General features: G+C 45.4%; 1 protein-coding gene across 1 annotated transcript in view; it reads right to left on the bottom strand.

The window, feature by feature from the left end:
* The window catches only part of NUP133 (nucleoporin 133), a 279,562-nt gene that overhangs the window by 228,258 nt on the left and 26,776 nt on the right, over positions 1-24,528 (bottom strand). Inside the window, exon 4 of the mRNA XM_030196480.1 lies at positions 13,257-13,364. Within this exon, the coding sequence (XP_030052340.1) occupies positions 13,257-13,364 (108 nt within the window). The remainder of the gene's footprint in view (positions 1-13,256; positions 13,365-24,528) is intronic.

The following is a 24,528-nucleotide window of genomic DNA, read 5'->3' as shown; positions in this document are numbered from 1 at the left end:
GTGCAGAAACACTCACAGCTTGTAGACAACTTGGAAAAATCGATCGAGGCGAGATAATTTGCGGATTATCGGGTTCCCGGAATCCACTCCGGAACACCACTTACCAGAAGTACTAGAGAAGTGGCTAAAGTCGGAATTCGCCTTGTCGGATAGTGTTGAGCCATTGTGCCTTGAAAGAGCCCATCGTGTGGGGCGCAAGACAGGCCCAAATCAGAGGCCAAGAGTAATTATGATAAAAGTACACAATTACATCCATAAAGTGGAAATTTTACGTGGGATGCGGCAGAAAAGAGACTCTTTAGTTTTTGAAGGTACTCCTGTTAAAATATTTCAAGACTTTTCCGCTGCACTACAAGAACGACGCCGAGCATTTGGGCCTACATGTAAATCTTTAGCTCTCACTAAACAAAGATTTGCCTTGATATATCCTGCGATCTTAAAAGTATATCACCAGGAGAAATGGCAGACTTACAGAGCACCACAGGAGGTCCCAGCAGAATTACTTAGATCCCTTCCTCCTTGAGGCTGAAACTTGGACAACCAGAGAGATCTGGGTGACAAAGAGCTCTAATTGTTGGAGTAGTGAGTATTCTAGTGGAACAGGCCAATGTAATTAAGGTTAAACAAATTGCTGTTTTGGAGTGCCGGGTAGTGGGGGAGAGGGGAGGTCATCATCATTGATTTCCATAAGAATTATAGTTTGGTCAATAGTTAGTAACAGGTTGAATAAGGGATTAGGTCAGGGAAGGGGGGAGGGGGGCTGGGTTGGGAAGGGTGTTAGGTTGAGATACATGATTTATGCACATTGTACGGGACTTACTGGGCTCACATGGGACATCTATATAATAATGGGGGATATACACATAAGGTGGCGAACTGGATCACGGGGTTCCTTGGGCGAGGCTGGGCGCTCGAGGAATGGTGTTAACCCTTTAGAATCAGCGTTGGCAAAGTTACACAAATGTAAAAGTTAAGTCCATACATTTCTCCACGTGGAACGTGGGAGGTATTTCAACCCCGATTAAAAGAGCAAAAATCTTATCAGCCCTGAATAGGCATAAAACAGATGTGGGTTGCTTACAAGAAACTAGACTCTCGGTGGCAGAACACGCAAAGTTAAAACGCCAGTGGGCGGGAGAAGTACACTCATCCGCATCTGGAGACCGTAAACGTGGGGTGGCCATATTAATTCGGAAAGGGCTCGCGGCCAAGTCAGAGGTAATTGCAGTGGACCAGGACGGGCGCTATATTCTGATTCGGGTATGGATACAAGACAGGGAATTTGTGATATTGGGTTTATATGGCCCAAATACATATGATCCAAAATTTTTTGCCCAGTTGGTCCAAGTGTGTCTGCCCTACCTCTCGAAGCAGCTCATGGTGATGGGTGACTTTAATCTGGTGTCTCAACCACAATATGATTGTTCTAACCCTCGCTCGACATATAGAGGAGGTCCGAGATCACATGCCCTATCTCATTTCATGCAAACATTAAATTTGGTGGATACATGGCGTGGTCTCCATCCAACAGAACGAGACTACACCCATGAATCTCGTGCCCACGGGACTTTCTCCCGACTAGATTATATACTGGTTTCTCATACCACCTTCCCATGGGTGTTGAATGTGGAAATTGTCCCGGAGGAGATCTCGGACCACTCCATTGTGTGGATGGATGTGGAATCCTCAGGGTTCTATCAGCAGGCGAGGAGGTGGAGATTCCCAGTTCACCTGTCTCAAGATAAAGATTTTAGATCATATTTAGCTCAGAAATGGGAGGATTATTCCAATAATAATGATCAACATAAAGATCAACCGGACTTATTTTGGGCAACTGCCAAAGCAGTGCTGCGAGGTGATATTATAGCCTATGCCTCAGCACATAACAAGAAAATTGCCTCAGCAATATTAAAGCTAGAAAAAGATCTAAATAGAGCCAAAAAGCAACATCTTAAACACTCTACTGCATCCACAAAGGAACAACTTCACACAGTCCAGGTGGCCCTTAATTCCTTGTTACATCAAAGAGCCCGACGTTCCATGGCATATCAAAAATATAAATTTCAACGATATGGGGATCGGTCGGGGGCCTTTTTAACGAGATTGACTCAATCCGGGGGACTGCGGAAACCCATAGTTACCCTTAGAGACCATAGGGGGAAAATCCATAATAAGAGTGAGGAGATTGCTGGAATCCTTAAGAACTTCTTTAGCTCCCTATATGAGTCGTCTCAGACAGCGGGCAGCAAAGAGACCATTCAATTTCTGGATCAGGTAGGCCTACCACACTTGACAGAAGAGAAGCAGGGTGATCTAGAACGCCCCTTAAATCTTAAAGAAATACAAGATGTGATCAAATCCTTACCTGTTGGATCAGCACCAGGGCCAGACGGATATTCCGGGGAGTTTTATAAGCTGTTACCCCCTTCCTTCTACCCTAGGATACACGAATTTTATGAACAGATCATTGGGGAGGGTACATTTCCATCATACTTTAATAAGGCATTTATTACGTTAATTCATAAACCAGGCCGTCCGGATGATCAGGCTAACTCTTATAGACCTATCTCCTTAATTAATGTCGATCTCAAGATCCTAGCCAAAATTATAGCTAATAGACTATCAAACATTCTACCCAGATTGGTTGGAGAGGAGCAGGTGGGCTTCGTCAAAACCAGACAAGCGGCTAGTAATGTTCGTAGATTATTACTGGCTATGGCATCTAGCCAACAACACCAAATTCCAACTTGTATGTATTCCCTCGACGCTGAAAAAGCATTTGATAAGATCGAATGGGAATACATATTTACTGTATTGACACACATAGGGCTTGGTGGGTGGATTTTTGGGGCCATAAGAGCTCTGTACTCAGACCCGGAAGCAGCAGTGCTAATTAATAGAGTACAGTCCCAATCTTTTCACATAAAAAAGGGTACTAGACAGGGTTGCCCTCTTTCACCATCACTCTTCATATTGGCTATGGAACCCCTGTTGAGGGCCATTAAACACTCGGGAGAGATCCCAGGGGTGCGAGTGGGGGGAGAAACAATTAAGGCCTTGTCCTTTGCAGATGACCTCATGATTATTACCACACAGCCGCAGACTACTCTGGGAAAGTTGCTGGATATGATTCAAGAATTTGGGAGAATGTCGGGTTTTATCTTAAATGTGCATAAATCGATAGGCCTCAGGGTTTTTTCCACAACTGAGGGCGCACAGGAATTGGGCACTCCTTTATCATGGGCGGAGAATAGAATTAAATACCTGGGTACGTATATAACTCAGGATATGACAAGACTATATCATGAGAATGTAACTCCTTTGATGGAGAAGAATTGTCACAGGTTGAGGTTGTGGACAGATTACCCCTTGTCTCTACTAGGAAGAATAGCACTGTACAATATCCTGCTGGTGCCGAAGTGGATTTACATCTTCCAGACGCTGCCTCTCTTCTTCAGGCCTGAAGACGAGAAGAAATTGAATAAGCACCTACAATGTTTCTTATGGAGGAAAAAGCGGGCCCGACTATCCATTAAGTCTCTGTGTGTCCAGGTGGAGCATGGAGGGCTAGGACTGTTGAGCATTCATTATCTTACTATAGCCAGTAGCATGAGACATATTTCAGACTGGTTTCGGTCAACATCGGTATTCTCGGCTACTCAAATAGAGACAACTCTCACCCGGGATACTCATTTTAGTTGCCTGCTCCATGTGGGAGGAGGTCCATTACCACCCATATTAACTGAATCATATATCCTTCCCACGGCAAAAGCAACCTGGAGGTGGATCTGTCGTCACCATCAGTTTTCAGCAAGAACGACTCCATTTATGGCTATTTGTGGCAATCCTAGCTTCCCCCCAGGGAATATCTATCCTGCTTTTGCCAGATGGCGGAGGAACGGGCTAATCTATTTAGTCCATGTACTAACAGAAGAGGGTCAGATGCGGTCGTTTGAGGAGTTACAAAATCAATTCAGACTACTACCCTCGGATCGTTTCCATTATTACCAACTGAGACACTACGTCCATAGCATCCCATGGACAACGCTAACAGAAGATGTGCAGGAAGAGCTGTCCTCCGCCTTTTCTTTGCAATCACAAACAAAAGTGCCAATGCGGATGCATCACAGACATATTAGAGACTCAGTACAGGAATCCAACTATATGGCACTGGCAGCGTCTTGGAGTGAGGAGCTGTCAGTGTCAGTGTCAAGGCCAGCTCTCCAAGACTTTGTTCGCAGTATCCAGAGTTCCTCAAAATTGGTGTCGTATCAAGAGATGGATTATAAGTTTATAATGAGGATACATATGTCACCTCGAAGGGCATTCCATGCAGGAGTGTCCCCGGACGGAGCATGCCCTAAGTGTCTGGCCCAGGGCGCTACTCTGGGCCATATGTTTTGGTCCTGTCCCAAGATAACAGCCTTCTGGACTAATTTATTAAAGTATACTTCGACATTGTGGCACACACCATGGAAACGCACTCCCCTTCTATTGTTTGGAAAACCATTACTGACCAACCCCTTACCAACAGGATATAAAGGATTTGTACGCAGAGCAACTACAACAGCTAAAGCAGTCATATTGAAAGAATGTATTTCCTCCAAAAGTCCTACAATCCAACAATGGCGCAGTAAAATGATTGACTATATGAAGTTTGAGTGGAGAGAGGCTAAGTCTGACTCCAGGTTTTCAGAATCTGCCTTTTTTCGTGTTTGGACACCCTTTTGGCAAACGCTCACGCCAGCCGGGAAAGGTCACCTTATGAACATGTGAAACCCTGTGAGAAATTAATGTATATGTTTGCTAACAGGTATCTCACTATCAAGGGAAGGAGGGAGGGGGGAGGGGGAGGTAGGGAGGGAGAAAATGTGAGCAATTTCCTTGCATTTGGCAGAGTTGGTAGATATGTGAAAGATTTAAATGTTCCCAACATAAGTTGCACTGGTTGTTACAACGAGTTCAAATTTTGTATAATGCTTTATTTCTACATTTCCTTGGCTGTAATTGATTATCTGACTCACAATAAACAGAAATTGAAATAAATAAATAAATCTTTAAGAGGCCAGGACCTCTCTGAGCTCCTTCAATATCCTGGGATGTATCCCATCCGGCCCCATAGCTTTGTTCACCTTCAGATTCACCAGCCATTTATAAACTCTTTCTTCCGTAAAAGGCGCAGTATCCACTCCTTTGCCAGACGTTCCCTCGGCAGCCAACCGCAGTCCTTCTCCAGTATTTTCCTCCATGAACACCAAAGAGAAATAGTTGTTTAGCACGTTCGCTTTATCTTCATCACTCTCCACATAGCCATTCTCATTATTGTTCAGTCTCGCAATTCCATTCCTCTGTTGCAAACGCTAAGGAATTTCCGATAAGACCTCCAAACCCTAAACACAATATTCTAAAAGAGGCCTCAAAAATGATATTACAGGGTATTATCTCCTCTGCGCAGCCTAGCATCCCTCTGGCTTTAGCTACCACACTGAATTTGCTACCTTGAGATCAGACACAAAAGGGGTAATTCTGAATAGATTGCCTAAAGTTAGGTGCCAGGATGATGCACATTTAGCACAGATTCTACAACAGCTGTTATATGCACAACCGCTTGTCATGAAATGCCTAGAACCCACCTGGGGGGGGGATAACAATGCAGCCATCTAAAGAGTCGGTCCCAGCGCTGCTCAGGCCCACTACCACCTGCTCACGTGCTCTACACTGGCATACCCTTCCACCCGCCTGCTGGGTCCCACTTGCCTCTGGGTGAGTCTCCCACCCGCAAGTTATTTCCCCGGTGGTTTTCAAGGACACTGGGGCCACAATCTCATGGGTCCCACAGTTCCCAGAAAGCGCCCACAGGCCAAGAATACAAACACCAGGATCCTTAGGCAGTGCAGAACAAAGAGCTAATAAATGAACTGATTTATTATTATGGAAAAATAAAACAGTGGACAGTGAACAACAAAAGAAAAAAAGGTGTATCCAGCAACAGTAACAGGCAAATTAAACAGTAATCAATATTAAACTAAGTAAACACTTATTCGTTACCTGAGTAGTACCCAAGTTCCAGAAAATTAACTGCTCACTGGTTTTGAACAGGGTCTCAGTATAGAGGTCTATACCTTCCACACTCCCAACTCTGAGACTAAAGATTTCCATCAGATTCAATCAGAGCCCAGAGCACAAACACTGAGGGGCCTCTGGCCAACAGCAGTGCAGGTTACTTTTTCCTCAGAGCTTAGAAGGGAAGAAAAAACGGACACTTCTGCAACTGCTTTACAAACAAAAAACAAGACACCATCTGCTGGCCAAACAAGGGAAATGCACTGGAAACAAATTTGTCATACATTCACATAAGAAATCACAGATATCAGTCCCCTGTTTTGCCACACTACTATTACAGAATACTAGTTTAAGTCTGTATTTACGGATCTAACTTTAGGCATGTGTGCCTAACTGCAGGTAGTTAGGTGCATAAATGCTAATATTCTATAATGTGTAACTGCCTGACACGGCCCCAAGTCACCTAAGCCTCTTCCAGGCCTTGGAGTTGCTCGCGCTGGAATATGAACGTACAATTTACAAAATACTGACTAAAGGCACTTACATACATAGCTGCCAATTAGTACCCACTAGCCCCAATTAACCCCAATTATAGCCAATAATTGGTTGAGGCCAATTAGCATCTAATTAATCTATGAGTTGAGTACAAGCTGGAAATTTGGGCACAGGACTACCTAGAATTAAGGGGGAGCCACCCTAAATCTCTCAATGTACTTTAGCTACCCTCTCCCCATCAGTATACATCGCTGTCTTGGACTTATGCACTCCAGATGATTGATTGCAAGCTTTGGAATCGAAGCTTTACTGTCAAGTATTCATGCAATCCCCAGGTTTGTAGATCTTTTCCCAGTCTACTCCCTCTAGGCTGTCCATTCTGTTTTCCTTCTAATCCTTCTGCAATACTGCTTAGAAAAAGATACTGCCCTACAGAACCAGCTACTAGGATAAATTCCTTAGGCACTCTACTACTCACCATTCTCTTCTTCTTAGTGTGAATTTTGTATCACTACTTTCTGTTGTCTATCATTCTGACAATTTCTTTTTTTTTTATTTGCAAGAAGTCTTTATTGTCAGTGAACTTGAACAAAGTTTACATAATACAAGCAACAGGCCAGCACTTCTGCTTTACATATACAAGAAGTCTAATAGTGCTGCCTATATGGTAATGAGTAACAGTATCCACTGGCCTTTAAGTACATTACCAAACTTCAGTAATTTTTTTTAGAGTATTTTCCATATTTTTAACATAGTATAAGAATACCCCGTCCAGTCCCTCCCCCCTCCCCCCACCCACTTTCTCCCAAAAGACACGGCTAGCTATGGCCATGCAGAACACTCTCTAAGCATATAGACCTTTAGTTACAGAGCGTCAGGAGGAATATATTGCCATACCGATTGCCAAGCACCCAACTGGTGCTTGCGCTCGGCAATCAATCTCTCCATCTCTCTCACATACCTCAGTTTGTATAGCCATTTTGTTATTGGGGGCACCCCCTCCCTCCGCCAGTGGGATGCCACAACCACCCTGGCAGTGCCCGCCACCTGGTCAACCAAGGACTGCTGGGCAGACGAGAGACCAGCAATTCTTGCCGAAAACAGGAACACCAAGGGACTCAATGGCACCTTGCACCCCAGCCATTTCTGCAGCCGAAAGTGAACCGCCCTCCAATAGGCTGTTATTTTTTTACAATTCCACCACACGTGACCCATTGTACCCTTTTGACTGCAGCGTCGCCAGCACCCATCCGATGCATCTGGAAATATCCTCTGTAACCGGGCCGGTGTGAGGTACCATCTATACAGGACCTTCACTGCATTCTCCTGCATAGGGACATGAGTCGATAGCCTCACTACTTTTCTCTCAATTCTCTCCCACTCAGACTCCCCCAGCTGTATGGCTAGTTCCCTCTCCCAACCTCCTCTATGCATTCCCTTATAAGACGAATGATAGCTTATGTTTTGATACAAGTGACCAATCAGACCACGGGAGGACGCGAGTTTCTCACATATCTCTTCCAGACCAAGTTTCTTTCGCGACATCACCTCTCGCACCGCTTTAGTTTGTAAGAAGTGGGCAACTTGGCAGTAAGCGAATTCATCTCCCTCTACCTCAGGGTATTTGTCCCTTAAAGCCTCAAAAGACAACACCGAGTCCTTTTCAAACATCTGTCCCCAGGACCGCACCCCGGCTCTGTGCCATTTTGTGAATGTCCCCTTTATAGTGCCTGGTAAAAATAATGGGTTATATGCTATTGGTGTTTTCTGGGTCAGGATGCATTGTTTCTTGGGAAACATTCTGTCCCAATAGTGAAGTGTTACCTCCACTGAGGAGCAAGTTCCCTCTCCCATACTTCTAAATGTCTTAGGTAGCCACATCAATGCGCTCAGCGGTGTGTCACCCAATGAGTGTTGTTCTATTTGTACCCATTGTCTATCTGGGTATTCTTGATGCCATTCAAGTGCTGCCTTCCCCTGTGCCGCTCTATAGTACCAAGCGAGATTGGGTACCCCCAGCCCTCCTCTTTTCCTATCCCTGTATAGCAGTGATCTCGCTAATCTTGGACGCTTTCCTGCCCAGACGAACCGCACAAGTGTGTCTTGTAAGGATGTTATAAATCGTCTGGGCATCATCACAGGCAGCACCTGGAAAAGATATAGCAGCCTAGGTAGAATATTCATTTTAAGAATAGCTATTCTCCCAAACCATGAAAATTGCATGTCTCCCCAGCGCTCTAAATCAGCCCTAATAATTTTGCCTAACCCCTTATAGTTTGCGTTAAACAATTCAGAGAATGTCCTAGTCAGATTCACCCCCAGGTATCTAAGTTGTTTATGAGCCCATCGAAAAGGGGAAGAGATCTTTAAAGAATCCACCACCTCCTCTGGAAGGGTTACATTTAAGGCTTCGGATTTAGCCATGTTGACTTTAAAGCCAGACACAGCTGAGTATTCATCTATCAGTCGCTCTAAATGTGGGAATGTGGTTAGTGGGCGAGTAACAAACAGTAGGACATCGTCCGCAAAAAGGGCCAATTTATGGATTCTGTCTGCCACTCTAACTCCAGAGATATTGGGGTCCAGGCGCAACCGAGCCGCAACGGGCTCCATCACCATAGCGAACAGCAAAGGTGAAAGAGGGCAGCCCTGCCTAGTTCCTCTGTAGAGCGTAAATAAGTCTGAATTGCTTCCGTTGACCCGGACACATGCCCTTGGGGTATTATAGAAAGCCTGGATCCATCTCCTAAACTGTAATCCAAACCCCATCGTCTCAAGGACTCTATGCATAAAGGGCCAGTGAACCCGGTCAAAGGCTTTTTCTGCGTCCAAACTTAGAAGACATAATGGTTTCTGGGTTCTTTTTGCCAAGTACATAAGGTCAACCGCTCTTCTGATATTATCCATTGCTTTCCGGTATGAGACAAAGCCCACCTGATCTGGATGGATGAGCACTGGTAGAACTGGCGCCACTCGATTAGCTAACACCTTAGCCAAGATTTTTACATCAGCATTTAACACTGATATAGGTCTATAAGATCCACATTCCATATGGTCTTTTCCAGGTTTGGGTATTACTGCTATCCAAGCCTCCATCATTGACAGGGGCAGGGATCCGCCCTTTCCCACTTGATTAAACAAGTCAGCCAAGAGAGGGGCTAACTCGGATGCGAATTGCTTATAGAACTCATTAGGCAGTCCATCCAGACCAGGCGACTTGCTCGATGGTAAACTTCTAATAGCCTCTTGAATTTCCTTAGGGGTGACTGGCTCATCTAACAGTCGCTGCTGCTGGTGATTCAAGGAGGACAGCTCGCTGTCCTGCAAGTAGTGGTCTACTAATTCCATAGATGGATTGAGTTCCCTAGCATATAAAGCCTGGTAGAATTCCCCAAATCTCCTACGTATGTCCTCAGATTTATCGAGATCCTTCCCAGCCCTGTCCCTAATCTTTAAGATAGTTTTGTCTACTTTTTGCCTACGCATCCTTATAGCTAGAAGACGCCCTGCTTTGTTGGCGAACTCATATGAGCCCAACCTGCTCTTTGCATATAACATGCTAAGTTGCTCAGAGTAGATAGAATCAAGTATTAATCTTTGGTCACTTAGTTCTTTCAGAGTCTGCGAGGACCCAGTTGCCTTATGCTGCTCTTCCAACAAGCGAATGTTCTCCATACAGCTTGCTATCTGTGCCTTACGGGCTTTTGCTTTCTTACTGGCCAGTTGCAAGAAATATCCACGAGAGACTGCCTTCATAGTATCCCAGATCGTGCTGAGTGAAGGTCCAGAATTCAGATTAAACTCAAAATATTCTTTCAACATTTTTTTATATCCCACCACAGCTGCCTCATCTTGCAGAATATTAACGTTTAGTGCCCATCTTTTGTCCTTGCTCTCAGTTCTAATATGAGGTAAAGTTACCCAAATCGGGGCATGGTCTGACAAAGTCATACTACCTATTCCTGCTTCCGGGCCTCTCTCCGCTAAGGCAACATCAACTAGGATATAATCTATGCGGGAGTATGATTGGTGTACTGGGGAATAGAACGTATAGTCTCGCACCCTCTGATTATGAACCCTCCACAGGTCCACTGTGCCCAAAGATTGAGTTAAAGATCTCAGCGCTTGCGCATCCCTCTGTCCCTCCGTTCTAGAGGCTCCAGAGCGATCCATGCCTGGGTTCATCACTGTATTAAAGTCCCCTCCTATAATTAGGGAGCCCTGTGCAAAGGAGGTCAATGAATTTTTAATTTTCTCAATAAAACCTGCTTGTCCCTCGTTTGGGGCATAGATAGATGCAATAGTGAGGTCCACCTGGTCAATTTTAACATGCAAAAAAATATAGCGTCCACCCGGGTCCCTCTTAATTCTAAGCACCTGCGCCCCCACTGTGGAATGTATCAGAACTGCCACACCCCCCCTTCTGGGTCCTGCCGCAGGGGCGAAATGCGCCACCGGGTAGTCCGAGTGGGAGAGAAATCTTTCGTGCCTTCCCCTCAAGTGTGTTTCTTGAAGAAGAGCTACATGTGGTCTAAGCTGTCCCAGTTCTTTATAGAACTTCTGCCATTTCTGAGGCATGTTAAGGCCTTTTACATTATAAGATAAGATTTTTAAACCTGTACCCTTCATTAAATGGAGTATCATTCTTAAAGAGTTTTATCCCTCCAAGACCACTCTGTATGATGTCGTAGAGTGTGTGATCTTAATTGCCAGCCACGTCCTTCCCTACCCCTTTCATCCCTCTCTCCCCTCGCCACTTCCCCCCCATCCCATCCTTTTTCACCACTTGAAAGACCATGACCTCCAAGTGGGATTTGAGGAAGTTCCCCACCCTTCACACAGTCCCAACCCCACATCCATCCCCCCAACCCTGCCTTATAGAATCAAACAACTAACTCTCCCGTTCCATCCTTCAGCTAATTCCTTTTATCCTCCACCATTACCAGTACAGCCAACCATGAACTTAACACATTTTTTTTTTTTTTTTTTTTTTATATACCTATGTGCAGAGTCCTCGCCCGCAGTCATAATATACAGTACAAAATAGGTACCTCTGCCAGGCCAGAGTAGTGTATTTTCCTTACACCGTGTCTCTGGTGACCTGGTCTTATGGAGTCAGTCCAACCTACTCAGTCCATCTCAGCGCTTCTGAGTGCCACGCTTTGTCGACTCTGGAATTCTTTGCCACCGTTGGAGCTTCGCTCGGGTGGTTGGCGCTACTGCCCCAGGTGGAGACTTTACAGAAACCAGTTCCGCAACATATAGGGCCTCCCAAGCCTCCTGTAGAGTTTGTACCTTCTGTTTGTTGCCCTTCAGGGTAAAAAGGAGAGCGAAGGGGAATCCCCATCTGTAAGGTATTTTATGTTTGTTCAAGGCCTCCAGCACTGGTCTCATCTGTCTTCTTAGTTGCAATGTATATTGCGATAAGTCCTGGTAAACCTGAATGCGGGTCCCTCCATATTCCAAGCGCTCAGTCGTTCTAGCGGCCACCAGAATTTTTTCCTTAATTTCGTATTTGTGGAAACGCACTATTATATCGCAGCTCTGCTGTTCTTTACGCGCCCCCAGCACTCTGTGTGCTCTATCCAACTCGCATCGCATCTCCCCCGCTTCAGGGCCGAGCAGAGTTAAGCACAACGTTTGCACTATTTCAGCTACGTTCTCTGTGTCGCCGCCCTCAGGCACACCACGGAAGCGGAGATTATTCCTCCGGCCTCTGTTCTCAAGATCATCCATCTTATATTCCAAGTGTGCATGCTTATGTTCCATTTCCTGGATAAGTTCAGCATGTTTACTCAGGGACTCAGCGTGTTCGTCAAGTTTCAGCTCAGCTTCTTCCACTCTGCCGCCTAACTCACGGAGGTCCGCACTTAAGGTATCCATCCGCTCTAAGATTTCGTCTTTGGACTGCTTAATTTCAGTCTGAATGTTGGATAGAAATTTTCTGAGTTCGCTGGAGATACCTTTTTTCAGGGGAGGTGCTCGCGCTTCTGACATAGACAAAGCGGAATCCGAGTCCGAAAGGGAAGCACGCCCTGGGGACTCGTGGCGTTTAGCGGCCTTAGGCGCCACATTTTTCTCCGCTCCGCCCGCATCTTTTTTCCGGCTTGAAACTGTTTTGCTCATGGCTGTAGGTGTTTAGTTGCAGAATCCGCTCATCCAAACCCCGTTTTTTCGGTTGTTGATTCGCGATTTTACCCCAAAAATCGGTGTTGGGTATGGGAGCAGCAGAGCTAGACCACCATGCTATACGGTGACGTCACTTCCTCTCTCATTCTGACAATTTCTAATCCAGTCCATCACTTTGAAAAAACACATCCAGTTTGCCTAGTGTCTTAACCATTGCACATCATCAGACTAGACTAAATGTAACTTCCCACAATCTACACAGTGACGTGGTCAGTATCAAAGTAGCAATCAAGAGTTGTCACACAGAAGCTACCAAATAAACTTATGAGAACACCCAACTATATCTGCTTTCATCTAATTACAGATAAATCGCCACTGATAAAATCTACTTACAGATTGACTCTGGAAAGTAAACTAATGCATTAAAAACAACAACAACAACAAAGCAAATACATACACATTTAGAGAAATTTGGACATGATAATTCTTCAGAAACTGGAACAAATCCCCACCTCACAATAATAGATATTTTTCTTTATGTATCACTAATGTCTAAAAGTACTTCTCACCTGAACAGAAGGGGGTTCACCTGCACCAGCACAGGAGGAAATGGCTATCAAATCAGCATACCACTGGAAATCACTTGGTGGCAACTGCAGTTCTTTGCACACCATTAACTGTAAGACAAGAAGAAGCAAGATGTGACTATGCTCTTTGCAGAACCTGCACAACATTCCATCAGAATCCAATCAGAATTGAACACATATTGTAATAAATCAGGACGAAATTGTACTCAAAGCAAAACAAGTACTTTTAGTTCAAATACAGGTTGCCCATACACAGTGGTGCGCTGGAGCCGGCTCGCACCGGCTCGCAAGAGCCGCTTGTTAAATTTTGACAGCTCTTGCGAGCCAGTTGTTGTACGGGGCGAGCCGGCTCCATTGCACGAGGTAAGCATGGCAGGAGGGCGCCATGCTTACCTCCCCTCCCGCTCCCATCCATGTGTAGCGATGTCCTTCGTCCCCCCATCCTCCCCTGCCGCTCCCATCCATCAGTTTCAAATACCTGCCTCGAAGCGCCGCCTTATTTAAAGCCCTGCTGCCCATCTCCAGCTGCCTTCCCTGCTTGCTTCTCAGGAGTTTGGTTCGCGCCCTTAGTCCCGCCTTCTGACGTCATTCTGACGTCATTTCCTTTTCCCGTGGCGGGACTAAGGGCGCGAAGAACCGAACTCCTGAGAAGCAAGCAGGTAAGGCAGCTGGAGACGGGAAGCAGGCAGGCCTTAAATAATGCGGCGCTTCGAGGCAGGTATTTGAAACTGACGGATGGGAGCAGCAGGGGAGGATGGGGGGGGGTGAAGGAAATCGCTACACATGGATGGGCAGGGGGAAGCAGAGGAGAGAATCGCTACGCATGGATGGGCAGAGGAGAGAATCGCTACACATGGATGGGCAGAGGGGGCAGGGGAGAGAAGAGAATTGCTGGGTATGGATGGATAGAGAGGAGCAGGGGAGAGAGGAGAGTTTCAGGACATGGATGGCGGAGAGAGCAAGAGAAATTCTGGACATGGATGGAGGGGAGGGGAGGGAAGGGAGAGAGAAGAAATGCTGGACATGGAAGGAAGATAGAGGAAGGAGATTAGATGAGGGAAAAGGAAGTGAAGAGAGAAACTGCATATGGATGGAGAAAATAGGCAGAAGCTGGATCCACTGTACAGTCAAGTATGCGGAGGACCAGAAATGAAGAAGAAAGGAGGAAAGAAAAGAAATAAATGGAAAGGAAGCCCTGGAAACGGAGTCAAGGGAACAGATAGAGAGCAGCAGAATCAGATACTGGACCAGCATGATCAGAGAAACAAAGTCACCAGACAACAAAGGTAGAAAAAAAATAATTTTATTTTCATTATAGTGTTTGGAATATGTCCACTTTGAAAATCAGGTGCTGAACGTTAAAAGTTTATGTTTATTTACTTATTTATGGGATTTTATCCCATATTAAACATGAATTAGATTGGAACCTGGGATCATTTAATTTTTTTTTCCTGGAGAGAGTAATGTGTTGGCCGCCGCCCCCCCCAACCCCCCCCCCCCCCCGGGTATAGCCAGCTCTGCAATTTTTTTTTTATTTTTTTTTTGGTGGGGGGGGGGGGGCGCCGAGGTGGACCGGGGAGAGAGCCTGTTAAAAATTTACCATCACACCACTGCCCATACATTTAAAAAAAAAAAAATCCCAAAATCAAAGGAAACACTGTCCAGTAGCAACAGTTAGTCAAAAGTCCCAGTAGAGTTCTTCATATTTCTAGAAAAGCACCAAGGAGATGTTGGCCCCCACACATGAATACTAATCACTTACATAAAATCAAAACATCATCCAGTTTAAGTAAGTACATTTTAATTCTTAAGCGTACTATATTACTGAATCTGCTTTGGCATTGCTTGGACAGTGCAGAGGCAGTCTGCCTGGATTTTCAGCAGATAAGAACATAAGCATTGCCACACTGGGACAGACCAAAGATCCATCAAGGCCAGCATCCTGTTTCCAATAGTGGCTAATACAGGTCACAAGTACCTGGCAAGATCGCAGAACAGCAAAACAGATTTTATGCTGCTTATCCAAGAATATGAAGTGGATTTTCCCAAGTCCATCTTAATATTGGTTTATGGACTTTTCTTTTAGAAAGCTATCCAAACCTTTTTTAAACCCTACTAAGCTAACTGCTTTTACCACATTCTCTGCAACGAATTCCAGAGTTTAATTACACATTGAGTGAAGAAATATTTTCTCCGATTTGTTTAAAATTCACTACTTAGTAGCTTCTTTGAATGCCCCCTAGCCTTGTTTTTATGGAAAAAGAGTAAACGAGTGATTCACATCTACCTGTTCCACTCCACTCAGTATTTTATAAACCTCTATCATATTTCCTCTCAGCCTTCTCTTCTCCAAGCTGAAGAGCCCTAGCCACTTTAGCCTTTCCTCATAGGGAAGTTGTCCCAACCCCTTTACCACACCCTTCTCTGTACCTTTTCTAATGCCACTATATTTTCTTTGAGATGTGGTGACCAGAACTGCACACAGTATTTGTCAGCCTTGTGAGTTCTTGTACCAAGTAGAGCGCTGCTGAGCCCGGTACTCGGACCAGGTTCTGCTTGGCGGCCAGACAACCCCGGGTTTCACCTGCGCTGTCCACCATTCCCCAGAGGATGAGCCCCTAGGTGCGGGCGGCCTGCAGGACTTACGAGACGGAGCTGGAAGCGGGGTGGAGAACGTTATCGACCAAGCAGGCAGCAGGTAAGAGTGATCCAGCTACAGGCAGGGGAGTAATCCAGGAACAGGCAATGTCAGTAGGCTGGCAGCAGGCAAGAGAGTAACCCAGGCACAGGTAAAGTCTGTAGGCAGGCAGCAGGTCAAGAGGGTAATCCAGGTGCAGGCAAAGTCAGTAGGCTGGCAGCAGGCAAGAGAGTAACCCAGGCACAGGTAAAGTCAATTGGCAGGCAGCAGGCAAGAGAATGATCCAGGTACAGGCAAAGTCAGCAACAAGGGACAAGTAGATAAGAAGCAGACTACTGAGCAAGTAACACCTACCAAAGTAGAAGCCGAAGCATGGAGTCCAGAAAGAGCTCAGCTGATAAAGTGCTGGTGTCTGACATCAGCAGGAACCAGCAGGGAGAAGGAGCACAGCCATAAGACAAGAGCAGGGGAAGGAGGAACCGGAAGACCAATAGGAGAGAAGCAAGGGAAGCCAGGCAGAGGGAGAGCAGACACAGGTGCATGGAAGCAAAGCAATTAAGGAGCCTGCAACCACCACTCTCTGAACAAACCCAGAGAAGGACTACACACACATGGCTCAGGGCAGTGCCAGTCAAGTGTGCTTGTCGACGGGACCCCGCGCAACCCGAGGACGCTGCTTGCGTTGAGGTAGGGGACATGACAGTACCCCCTCCTTAAGGAACCCCCTCTGCCTAGATCCGGGATTCAGTGGGTAGTGGTCATGGAAATCGCGAATCAGGTCAGGAGCGTTGACGTTAGCAGCGGGCTCCCAGTAATTGTCCTCCGGGCCAAAATGTTTCCATGACAGCAGATATAATAGTCATCCTCTCTGAAGCCTGGAGGAGTCTAGAATCTCCTCCGCCTCGAATTCAGGATCAGGTTCAGAATCAGGGACGAAGATCTTCTTGGGTTCCGGATGCCATCTGGAAGTTAAAAATAGTTTAAGCAGGGCTACATGGAAGGCGTTGTGAACCTTGAGGTTAGCTGGTAACTGGAGATGGTAAGTGACCGCCCCCACCTGAGATTGTACTGGAAATGGTCCTATGAATCAGGGAGCAAACTTGAAGGAGGATAGGCGAAGCCTCAAGTATTTGGTGCTGAGCCAAACCTTCTGTCCAGGTTAAAAAACTGACGCAGTTCGTCTTTTTTGATCCACGAAGAGCTCGTACTTAGCCGAGGCTCGCTGAAGATGTTGCTGGACCATGGCCCAGATATCCTGAATATCAGTGAGAATCCGGTGGAGCAGAGGTGAGGCTTGTGTGAGGGATTGGAAGCAGCAGATGAGGATGGCACCCACACACTGTAAAAAAATGGAGAGGTATGAGAGGCAGTATGAAAACTGTTGTTATAGGCGAATTCTGCTCAGGGGAGCAATGCGGACAAATCATCCTGTCGACTGTTAGTGTACATCCGTAGGAAGGCCTTGAGAGTTTTGATTGACCCGTTCCACGAGGCCATTGGTCTGTGGGTGGTAGGCAGACGAAAAGTGAGTGATAATCTTGAAGGTAGAGTACAGGGCTCTCCAGAACCTTGAAGTGAATTGAGAGCCCCGATCACTAATGATCCGCAGAGGGAGACCATGTAAGCGGAAAATGTGTTGGATAAAGGTCGTGGCAAGGGTGGAAGCAGAAGGAAGGGCCTTCATGGGGATAAAATGGCCTACCCGGGGAAAATCAGTCCACCACTACCCAAATAACTGTGTGCCCTTGGGATTCAGGGAGTTCAGTAACAAAATCTATATAAATAATTCTCACCTCCAACGTTCTGAAGCTCACTCTGTGGCAGGGAAACACTGAAGCCCTGTACTGTTGGTAGGCTAGGATGTGAGCACCACTCACTCTCACTCATGGATCCGCCCTCAGCCATGCCCCATTCAGACATAATTCACAACCCCCACGTTCTAATAAACCTCAGAAATTTCCAACGTTCTAAAGTTGTAGTTGTATAGGTCCCAGTTGGTCTGCCCCGCCCTCACATCACAACGTGATGACGTCGAGGGCAGAGCACTGACACTGAACGAATCGGGTCGTCATCAGAAGCATCGTGCAATGGAGCAATCACGAGCAACTGCATGGAAACAAGGGAGGAGACTCAGCAGTCAGCAGCACAATGAGTCATTTTCTGTGCAGCACAGAAACGAGGAATGTCGCTGGAAGGAGAAAACTATTTTGATGCCCATGCTCCTGCTCCCGGTATGTGCAGCCACCCTAACAAACGACCACCCAGACAAAACTAACCACTGCCTCCATGTCTACACCCCCTCACCCACCCAAAATCTAAACGCAGACTTCCACACAAGCAGAAAACCACACAAATACAAATGGAGTTATAATTAGCAAACACAGCTCTCCAGAAGACAGGCATATTAACGACTTGGCAGGCAGGTTCACAAGTGCTTAAAGGAGCTTCCTCCCCCCCTCCCAAAATCAAAACGCAGCCTTCCACACAAGCAGAAAACCAGACAAATACAAATGGAGTTAAAATTAACAAACACAGCTAAATATGGAAAAACAATACAGAAAATAATACAATTCAAAACATTAATGGCAGAAACTAATCACCTTGCTAGCGCCCATTTCATTTGTTACGGAAACGGGCCTTTTTTATTAGTCCATTGATATTTCCTGCCATGGGAGTTGCGGAACTGGTAAAGGCTTCAGAAGTCCCCACAGCTTGCCAGGAGGGAACTTGTTCCGGGCGCAAGTGGGACAAGTACAAACAAAATGTAAGATATCTTGAGCCATGCGAGGCCACCAATAATACTGAGATATTAACTGAAAAGTCTAACGGAAACCAGGGTGACCCGCAAAACTGGAGGAGTGTCCCCATTTGAGGGCTTTCTTCCTGGATTGAGGTGGCACAGAAGTTCTCGTAGATTTGGGCGAAACCAAGGTCGTGGAGGCAATGCAGGCAGGATTGAGCATTGGGTAACACTCTTGAGGTTCTTCAGAAGGGTTGAAGGACCTGGATAGGGCATCAGCCTGCATATTTTTCTCAGCCGGTTAGAACACCAGGCGGAAGTTAAAACGGGCAAAGAATAATGACCAGCTTGCCTGCCATGGGTTCAACCTTTTTGCCTTCCTGAAGGTATAGGAGATTCTTGTGATCTGTGATTACCGTGATGGAGTGCAGGGCCCCTTCCACGAGGTAGCGCCATTCTTGAAAGGCCAATTTAAGGGCCAACAGTTCCCGGTCTCCGATGGTATAATTTTGTTCAGCCGGAGAAAATTTTTTAGAAAAGAAAAAACAGGGGTGACGTTTGCCAGACTCTTTGAGGCTTGAGAAAGAAGAGCCCCTGCCACGAAGGAAGAGGCATCAACCTCCATAACGAACAGTCTTTTGACATCAGGACTTCGAATTACATGGGCGGACAGAAAGGCTCATTTAAGGGTGGTAAAGGTGTCTTGGGCTTCCGATGTCCAGTTCTTCACGTCTGCCCCCTTCTTGGTCAGCGCGGTGAGAGGGGCAGTGATGATGGAATATCGATGGATGAACTGCCGGTAGTAGTTAGCAAAGCCCAAAAATTGTTGCAAGGCCCGGAGACCCTGGGGCACAGGCCAATCTCAGAAGGCTCAGAGTTTAACAGGGTCCATTTGGAGGCCATTCGAGGAGACGATATATCTCAATAATGGGATAGACCATTGATGAAATGAGCACTTCTCCAGCTTGGCAAATAGGCGGTAGCTCTGGAGGCGCTGAAAGACCATACGCACATGACGGAAATGGTCCTTAATAGAAGTAGAGAAAACCAGGATGCCATCCAAGTAAACTATGACCGAAGTGTACAGAAGATCTTGAAAAATAAAATTGATGAATTCCTGAAATACCGCAGATGCGTTGCAAAGGCCAAACGGCATAACTAAATACTCATAAGTACATAATTATTGCCATACTGGGAAAGACCAAAGGTCCATCATACCCAGCATCCTGTTTCCAACAGTGGTCAATCCAGGTCACAAATACCTGGCAAGATCCAACAGATGCTTCACATCTACCCGTTCCACTCCACTCATTTTATATACCTCTATCATATCTCCCCTCAGCTATCTTTTCTCCAAGCTGAATAGCCCTAGCTGCTTTAGTCTTTCCTCATAGGGAAGTCGTCCCATCCCCTTTATCATTTTCGTTACCCTTCTCTGCACCTTTTCTAATTCCACTATATCTTTTTTGAAATACGGCGACCAGAATTGACACAATATTCGAGGCGTGGTCGCACCATGGTGCGATACAAAGGTATTATAACATCCTCATTTTTCTTTTCCATTCCTTTCTTAATAATACCTAACATTCTATTTGCTTTCTTAGCCACAGCAGCACACTGAGCAGAAGGTTTCAACATATCATCAACGACATCTAGATCCCTTTCTTGGTCCGTGACTCCTAACGTGGAACCTTGCATGACGTAGCTATAAATTCAGGTTCCTCTTTCCCACATGCATTCACTTTGCACTTGCTCACATTAAACTTCATCTGCCATTTAGACGCCCAGTCTCTCAGTCTCGTAAGGTTCTCTTGAAATTTTTCATAATCCTCCCGCGATTTAACGTCTTCGAATAACTTGCGCCATCAGCAAATTTAATTACCTCACTAGTTACTCCCATCTCTAGTTCATTTATAAATATGTTAAAAAGCAGCTGTTTCAGCACAGACCCCTGAGGAACCCCACTATCTACCCTTCTCCATTGAGAATACTGACCATTTAACCCTACTCTCTGTTTTCTATCTTTTAACCAGTTTGTAATCCACAATAGAATACTACCTCCTATCCCATGACTCTCCAATTTCCCCTGGAGTCTTTCGTGAGGTACTTTGTCAAACGCCTTCTGAAAATCCAGATACACAATATAACTGGCTCACCTTTACCCACATGTTTGTTCACCCCTTCAAAGAAATGTAATAGATTAGTGATGCAACATTTCCCTTCACTAAATCCATGTTGACTTGGAGGCATATTTTCAAAGCACTTAGCCTTCCAAAGTTCCATAGGTTTCTATGGAACTTTAGAAGGCTAAGTGCTTTGAAAATATACCTCTTTGTCTCATTAATCCATGCTTTTGAATATGCTCTGTAATTTTGCCCCGCACCGACGTCAGACTCACCGGTGTATAATTTCCCAGATCTCCTCTGGAACCTTTTTTTTTTTTTTTTTTTTTTTTTTAAATCAGCATTACATTGGTCACCCTCCAATCTTCTGGTACCATGCTCGATTTTAAGGATAAATTACATATTACTAACAATAATTCTGCAAGTTCATCTTTCAATTCTAGCAGTACTCTGGGATGAATACCATCTGGTCCAGATTTGTTACTCTTCAGTTTGTAGAACTGCCCATTACATCCTCCAGGTTTACAGAGAATTCATTAAGTTTCTTCGACTCGTCAGCTTCGAATACCATTTCTGGCACTGGTATCCCACCCAAATCTTCCTTGGTGAAGACCAAAGCAAAGAATTCATTTAATCTCTCCGCTACGGCTTTGTCTTCCCTGATCACCCCCTTTACTCCTTGGTCATCTAGCGGTCCAACCGATTCTTTTGACGGCTTCCTGCTTTTAATATACCTAAAAAAAATTACTGTGTGTTTTGGCCTCCAACGCAATCTTTTTTTCAAAGTCCCTCTTAGCTTTCTAGATCAGCGCTTTGCATTTGACTTGAAATTCCTTATGCTGTTTTTTATTTTCAGTCGGTTCCTTCTTCCATTTTCTGAAGGATTTTCTTTTAGCTCTAATAGCTTCCTTCACCTCACTTTTTAACCATGCTGGCTGTCGTTTGGTCTTCCGTCCTCCTTTTTTAATACGCGGAATATATTTGGCCTGGGCTTCCAGGATGGTGTTTTGAACAGCATCCACGCCTGATGTAAATTTTTGACCCTCGCAGCCGCTCCTCTAAGTTTTTTTTTCACCGTTCTTCTCATTTTATCACAGTCTCTTTTTAAAGTTAAACGCTAACGTATTTGATTTCCTATGTATACTTACTTCAAAGCTAATATCAAATTCTATCATATTATGATCACTGTTATCAAGTGGCCCCAGCACCATTACCTCACGTACCAGATCATGCACTCCACTAAGGACTAGGTCTAGAATTTTTTCTTCTCTCGTCAGCTCCTGTACCAGCTGCTCCATAAAGCAGTGCTTGATTTCGTCAAGGAATTTTACTTTCCTAGCGTGCCCTGATGTTACATTTACCCGGTCAATATCGGGGTAATTGAAATCACCCGTTATTATTGTGTTGCCCAGTTTGTTTGCTTCCCTAATTTCCTTTAACATTTCTGCATCCATCTGTTCATCCTGGCCAGGAGGACGGTAGTACACTCATCACTATTCTTTTCCCCTTTACACATGGAATTTCAGTCCATAGTGATTCCAAGATGTGTTTTGTTTCCTGCAGAATTTTCAAATCTATTAGATTCAAGGCTCTCCTTAATATTTATTTATTTGCTGCATTTGTATCCCATACGCTACCCTTCCACCAATTCGATCCACCCTATCACTACGATATAATTTGTACCCTGGTATGACAGTGTCCCACTGGTTATCCTCCTTCTACCAGGTCTCAGAGATGCCTATTATATCTAATTTTTAATTTAGTGCAATGTATTCTAACTCTCCCATCTTATTTCTTAGGCTCCTGCCATTCGCATATAGACATTTCAAACTATGTTTGTTGTTCCTGTTTACATCATGCTCCAGTACTTGTCACTATTAATTTGCAATCTTTTGTCTGATTATTATTTTTATTTAAGGACACCTGATCTACTACAGTCTCTTTTCCAACCTCACTATCGGGATACCCTATCTTCCATGTTTTGGTGATATCTTTGAAAGATACCTTATCCGGAACCATGCGCTTTTGAGTGACTAATCGGCTTTCCCACCGTTTCTAGTTTAAAAGCTGCTCTATCTCCTTTTTAAATGCCGATGCCAGCAGCCTGGTCCCACCCTGGTTAAGGTGGAGCCCATCCTTTTGGAATAGGCTCCCCCTTCCCCAGAATGTTGCCCAGTTCCTAACAAATCTAAAACCCTCCTCCCTGCACCATCGTCTCATCCACACATCCAGAGCTCTCTGCCTGTCTCTTGGGCCCTGCGTGTGCAACAGGTAGCACTTCAGAAAATACTACCCTAGAGGTTTTGGATTTGAGCTTTCTACCTAAGAGCCTAAATTTGGCTTCCAGAACCTCTCCCCCACATTTTCCTATGTCATTGGAACCCACATGTACCAAGACAGCCGGCTCCTCCCCAGCATTATCTAAAATCCTATCTAGGTGACGTGCTGAGGTCTGCCATCTTCACACCAAGCAGGCAAGTCACCAGGCGATCCTCACGTCCACCAGCCACCCAGCTATCTAGATGCCTAATGATCGAATCACCATCTACAACAGCTGTCCTAACTCTTCCCTCCTGGGCAGCACTTGGAAACATATCCTCGGTGCGAGAGGATAGTACATCCCCTGGTGGGATGATCCTGGCTTTAGGAGTACTTCCTACCTCACCAGGGTGATGCTCTCCTTTTAGGAGACCTCCCTCCTCCAAGGTAGCACAGGGGCTACCAGACTGGAGGTGGGACTTCTCTACAACATCCCTGTAGGTCTCCTCTATGTACCTCTCTGCCTCCCTCAGCTCCAAAAGTACAATGTCTAGGGGACACTCGAGAAAGTTACATGGAAATACTTTTAAAACAAATAAGAGGAAATCTTTATTCACTCAACGAATAGTTAAGCTCTGGAATTCTTTGCCAGAGGATGTGGCAACAGCAGGTTTAAAAAAAGGTTTGGACAAATTCCTGAAGGAAAAGCTAAAGTCTGCTATTGAGACAGACAAGAGGAAGCAACTGCTTGCCCCGGGATTGGTAGCACAGAATGTAAAAAGACTGGAACCGGTGCAAAGAAAAGCTACGAAAATGGTATGGGATTTGCGTTGCACACCGTACAAGGAGAGACTTGCTGACCTGAACATGTATACCTTGGAGGAAAGGAGAAACAGGGGTGATATGATACAGACGTTCAAATATTTGAAAGGTATTAATCCGCAAACGAACCTTTTCCACAGACGGGAAGGCGGTAGAACTAGAGGACATGAATTGAGGTGAAGGGGGGCAGACTCAGCACTAATGTCAGGAAGTATTTTTTCACGGAGAGGATGGTGGATATGTGGAATGCCCTCCCGCGGGAGGTGGTGGAGAGGAAAACGGTAATGGAATTCAAACATGCGTGGGATAAACACAAAAGAATCCTGTTTATAAGGAATGGTTCCGTGGAATCTTAGCAGAGATTACTACTACTAAACATTTCTAGAGCGCTACTAGGGTTACGCAGCACTGTACGATTTACCAAAGAGAGACAGTCCCTGCTCAAAGAGCTTACAATCTAATAGACAAGTGAACGGTCGGTCCGATAGGGGCAGTCAAATTGGAGCAGTCTGGATTCACTGAACAGTAAGGGTTAGGTGCCGAACGCAGCATTGAAGAGGTGGGCTTTGAGCAAAAACTTGAAGACGGGCAGGGAGGGGGCTTGGCGTAAGGGCTCAGGAAGGCTGTTCCAAGCATAGGGTGAGGCGAGGCAGAATGAGCGGAGCCTGGAGT

This window comes from Microcaecilia unicolor, chromosome 3 (genome assembly GCF_901765095.1).
Source record: "Microcaecilia unicolor chromosome 3, aMicUni1.1, whole genome shotgun sequence".
In the NCBI taxonomy this organism is placed as follows: Eukaryota; Metazoa; Chordata; class Amphibia; order Gymnophiona; family Siphonopidae; genus Microcaecilia; species Microcaecilia unicolor.
Note: the sequence above shows the minus strand (reverse complement) of the source record. Positions and strands in the feature narration are given on the sequence as shown.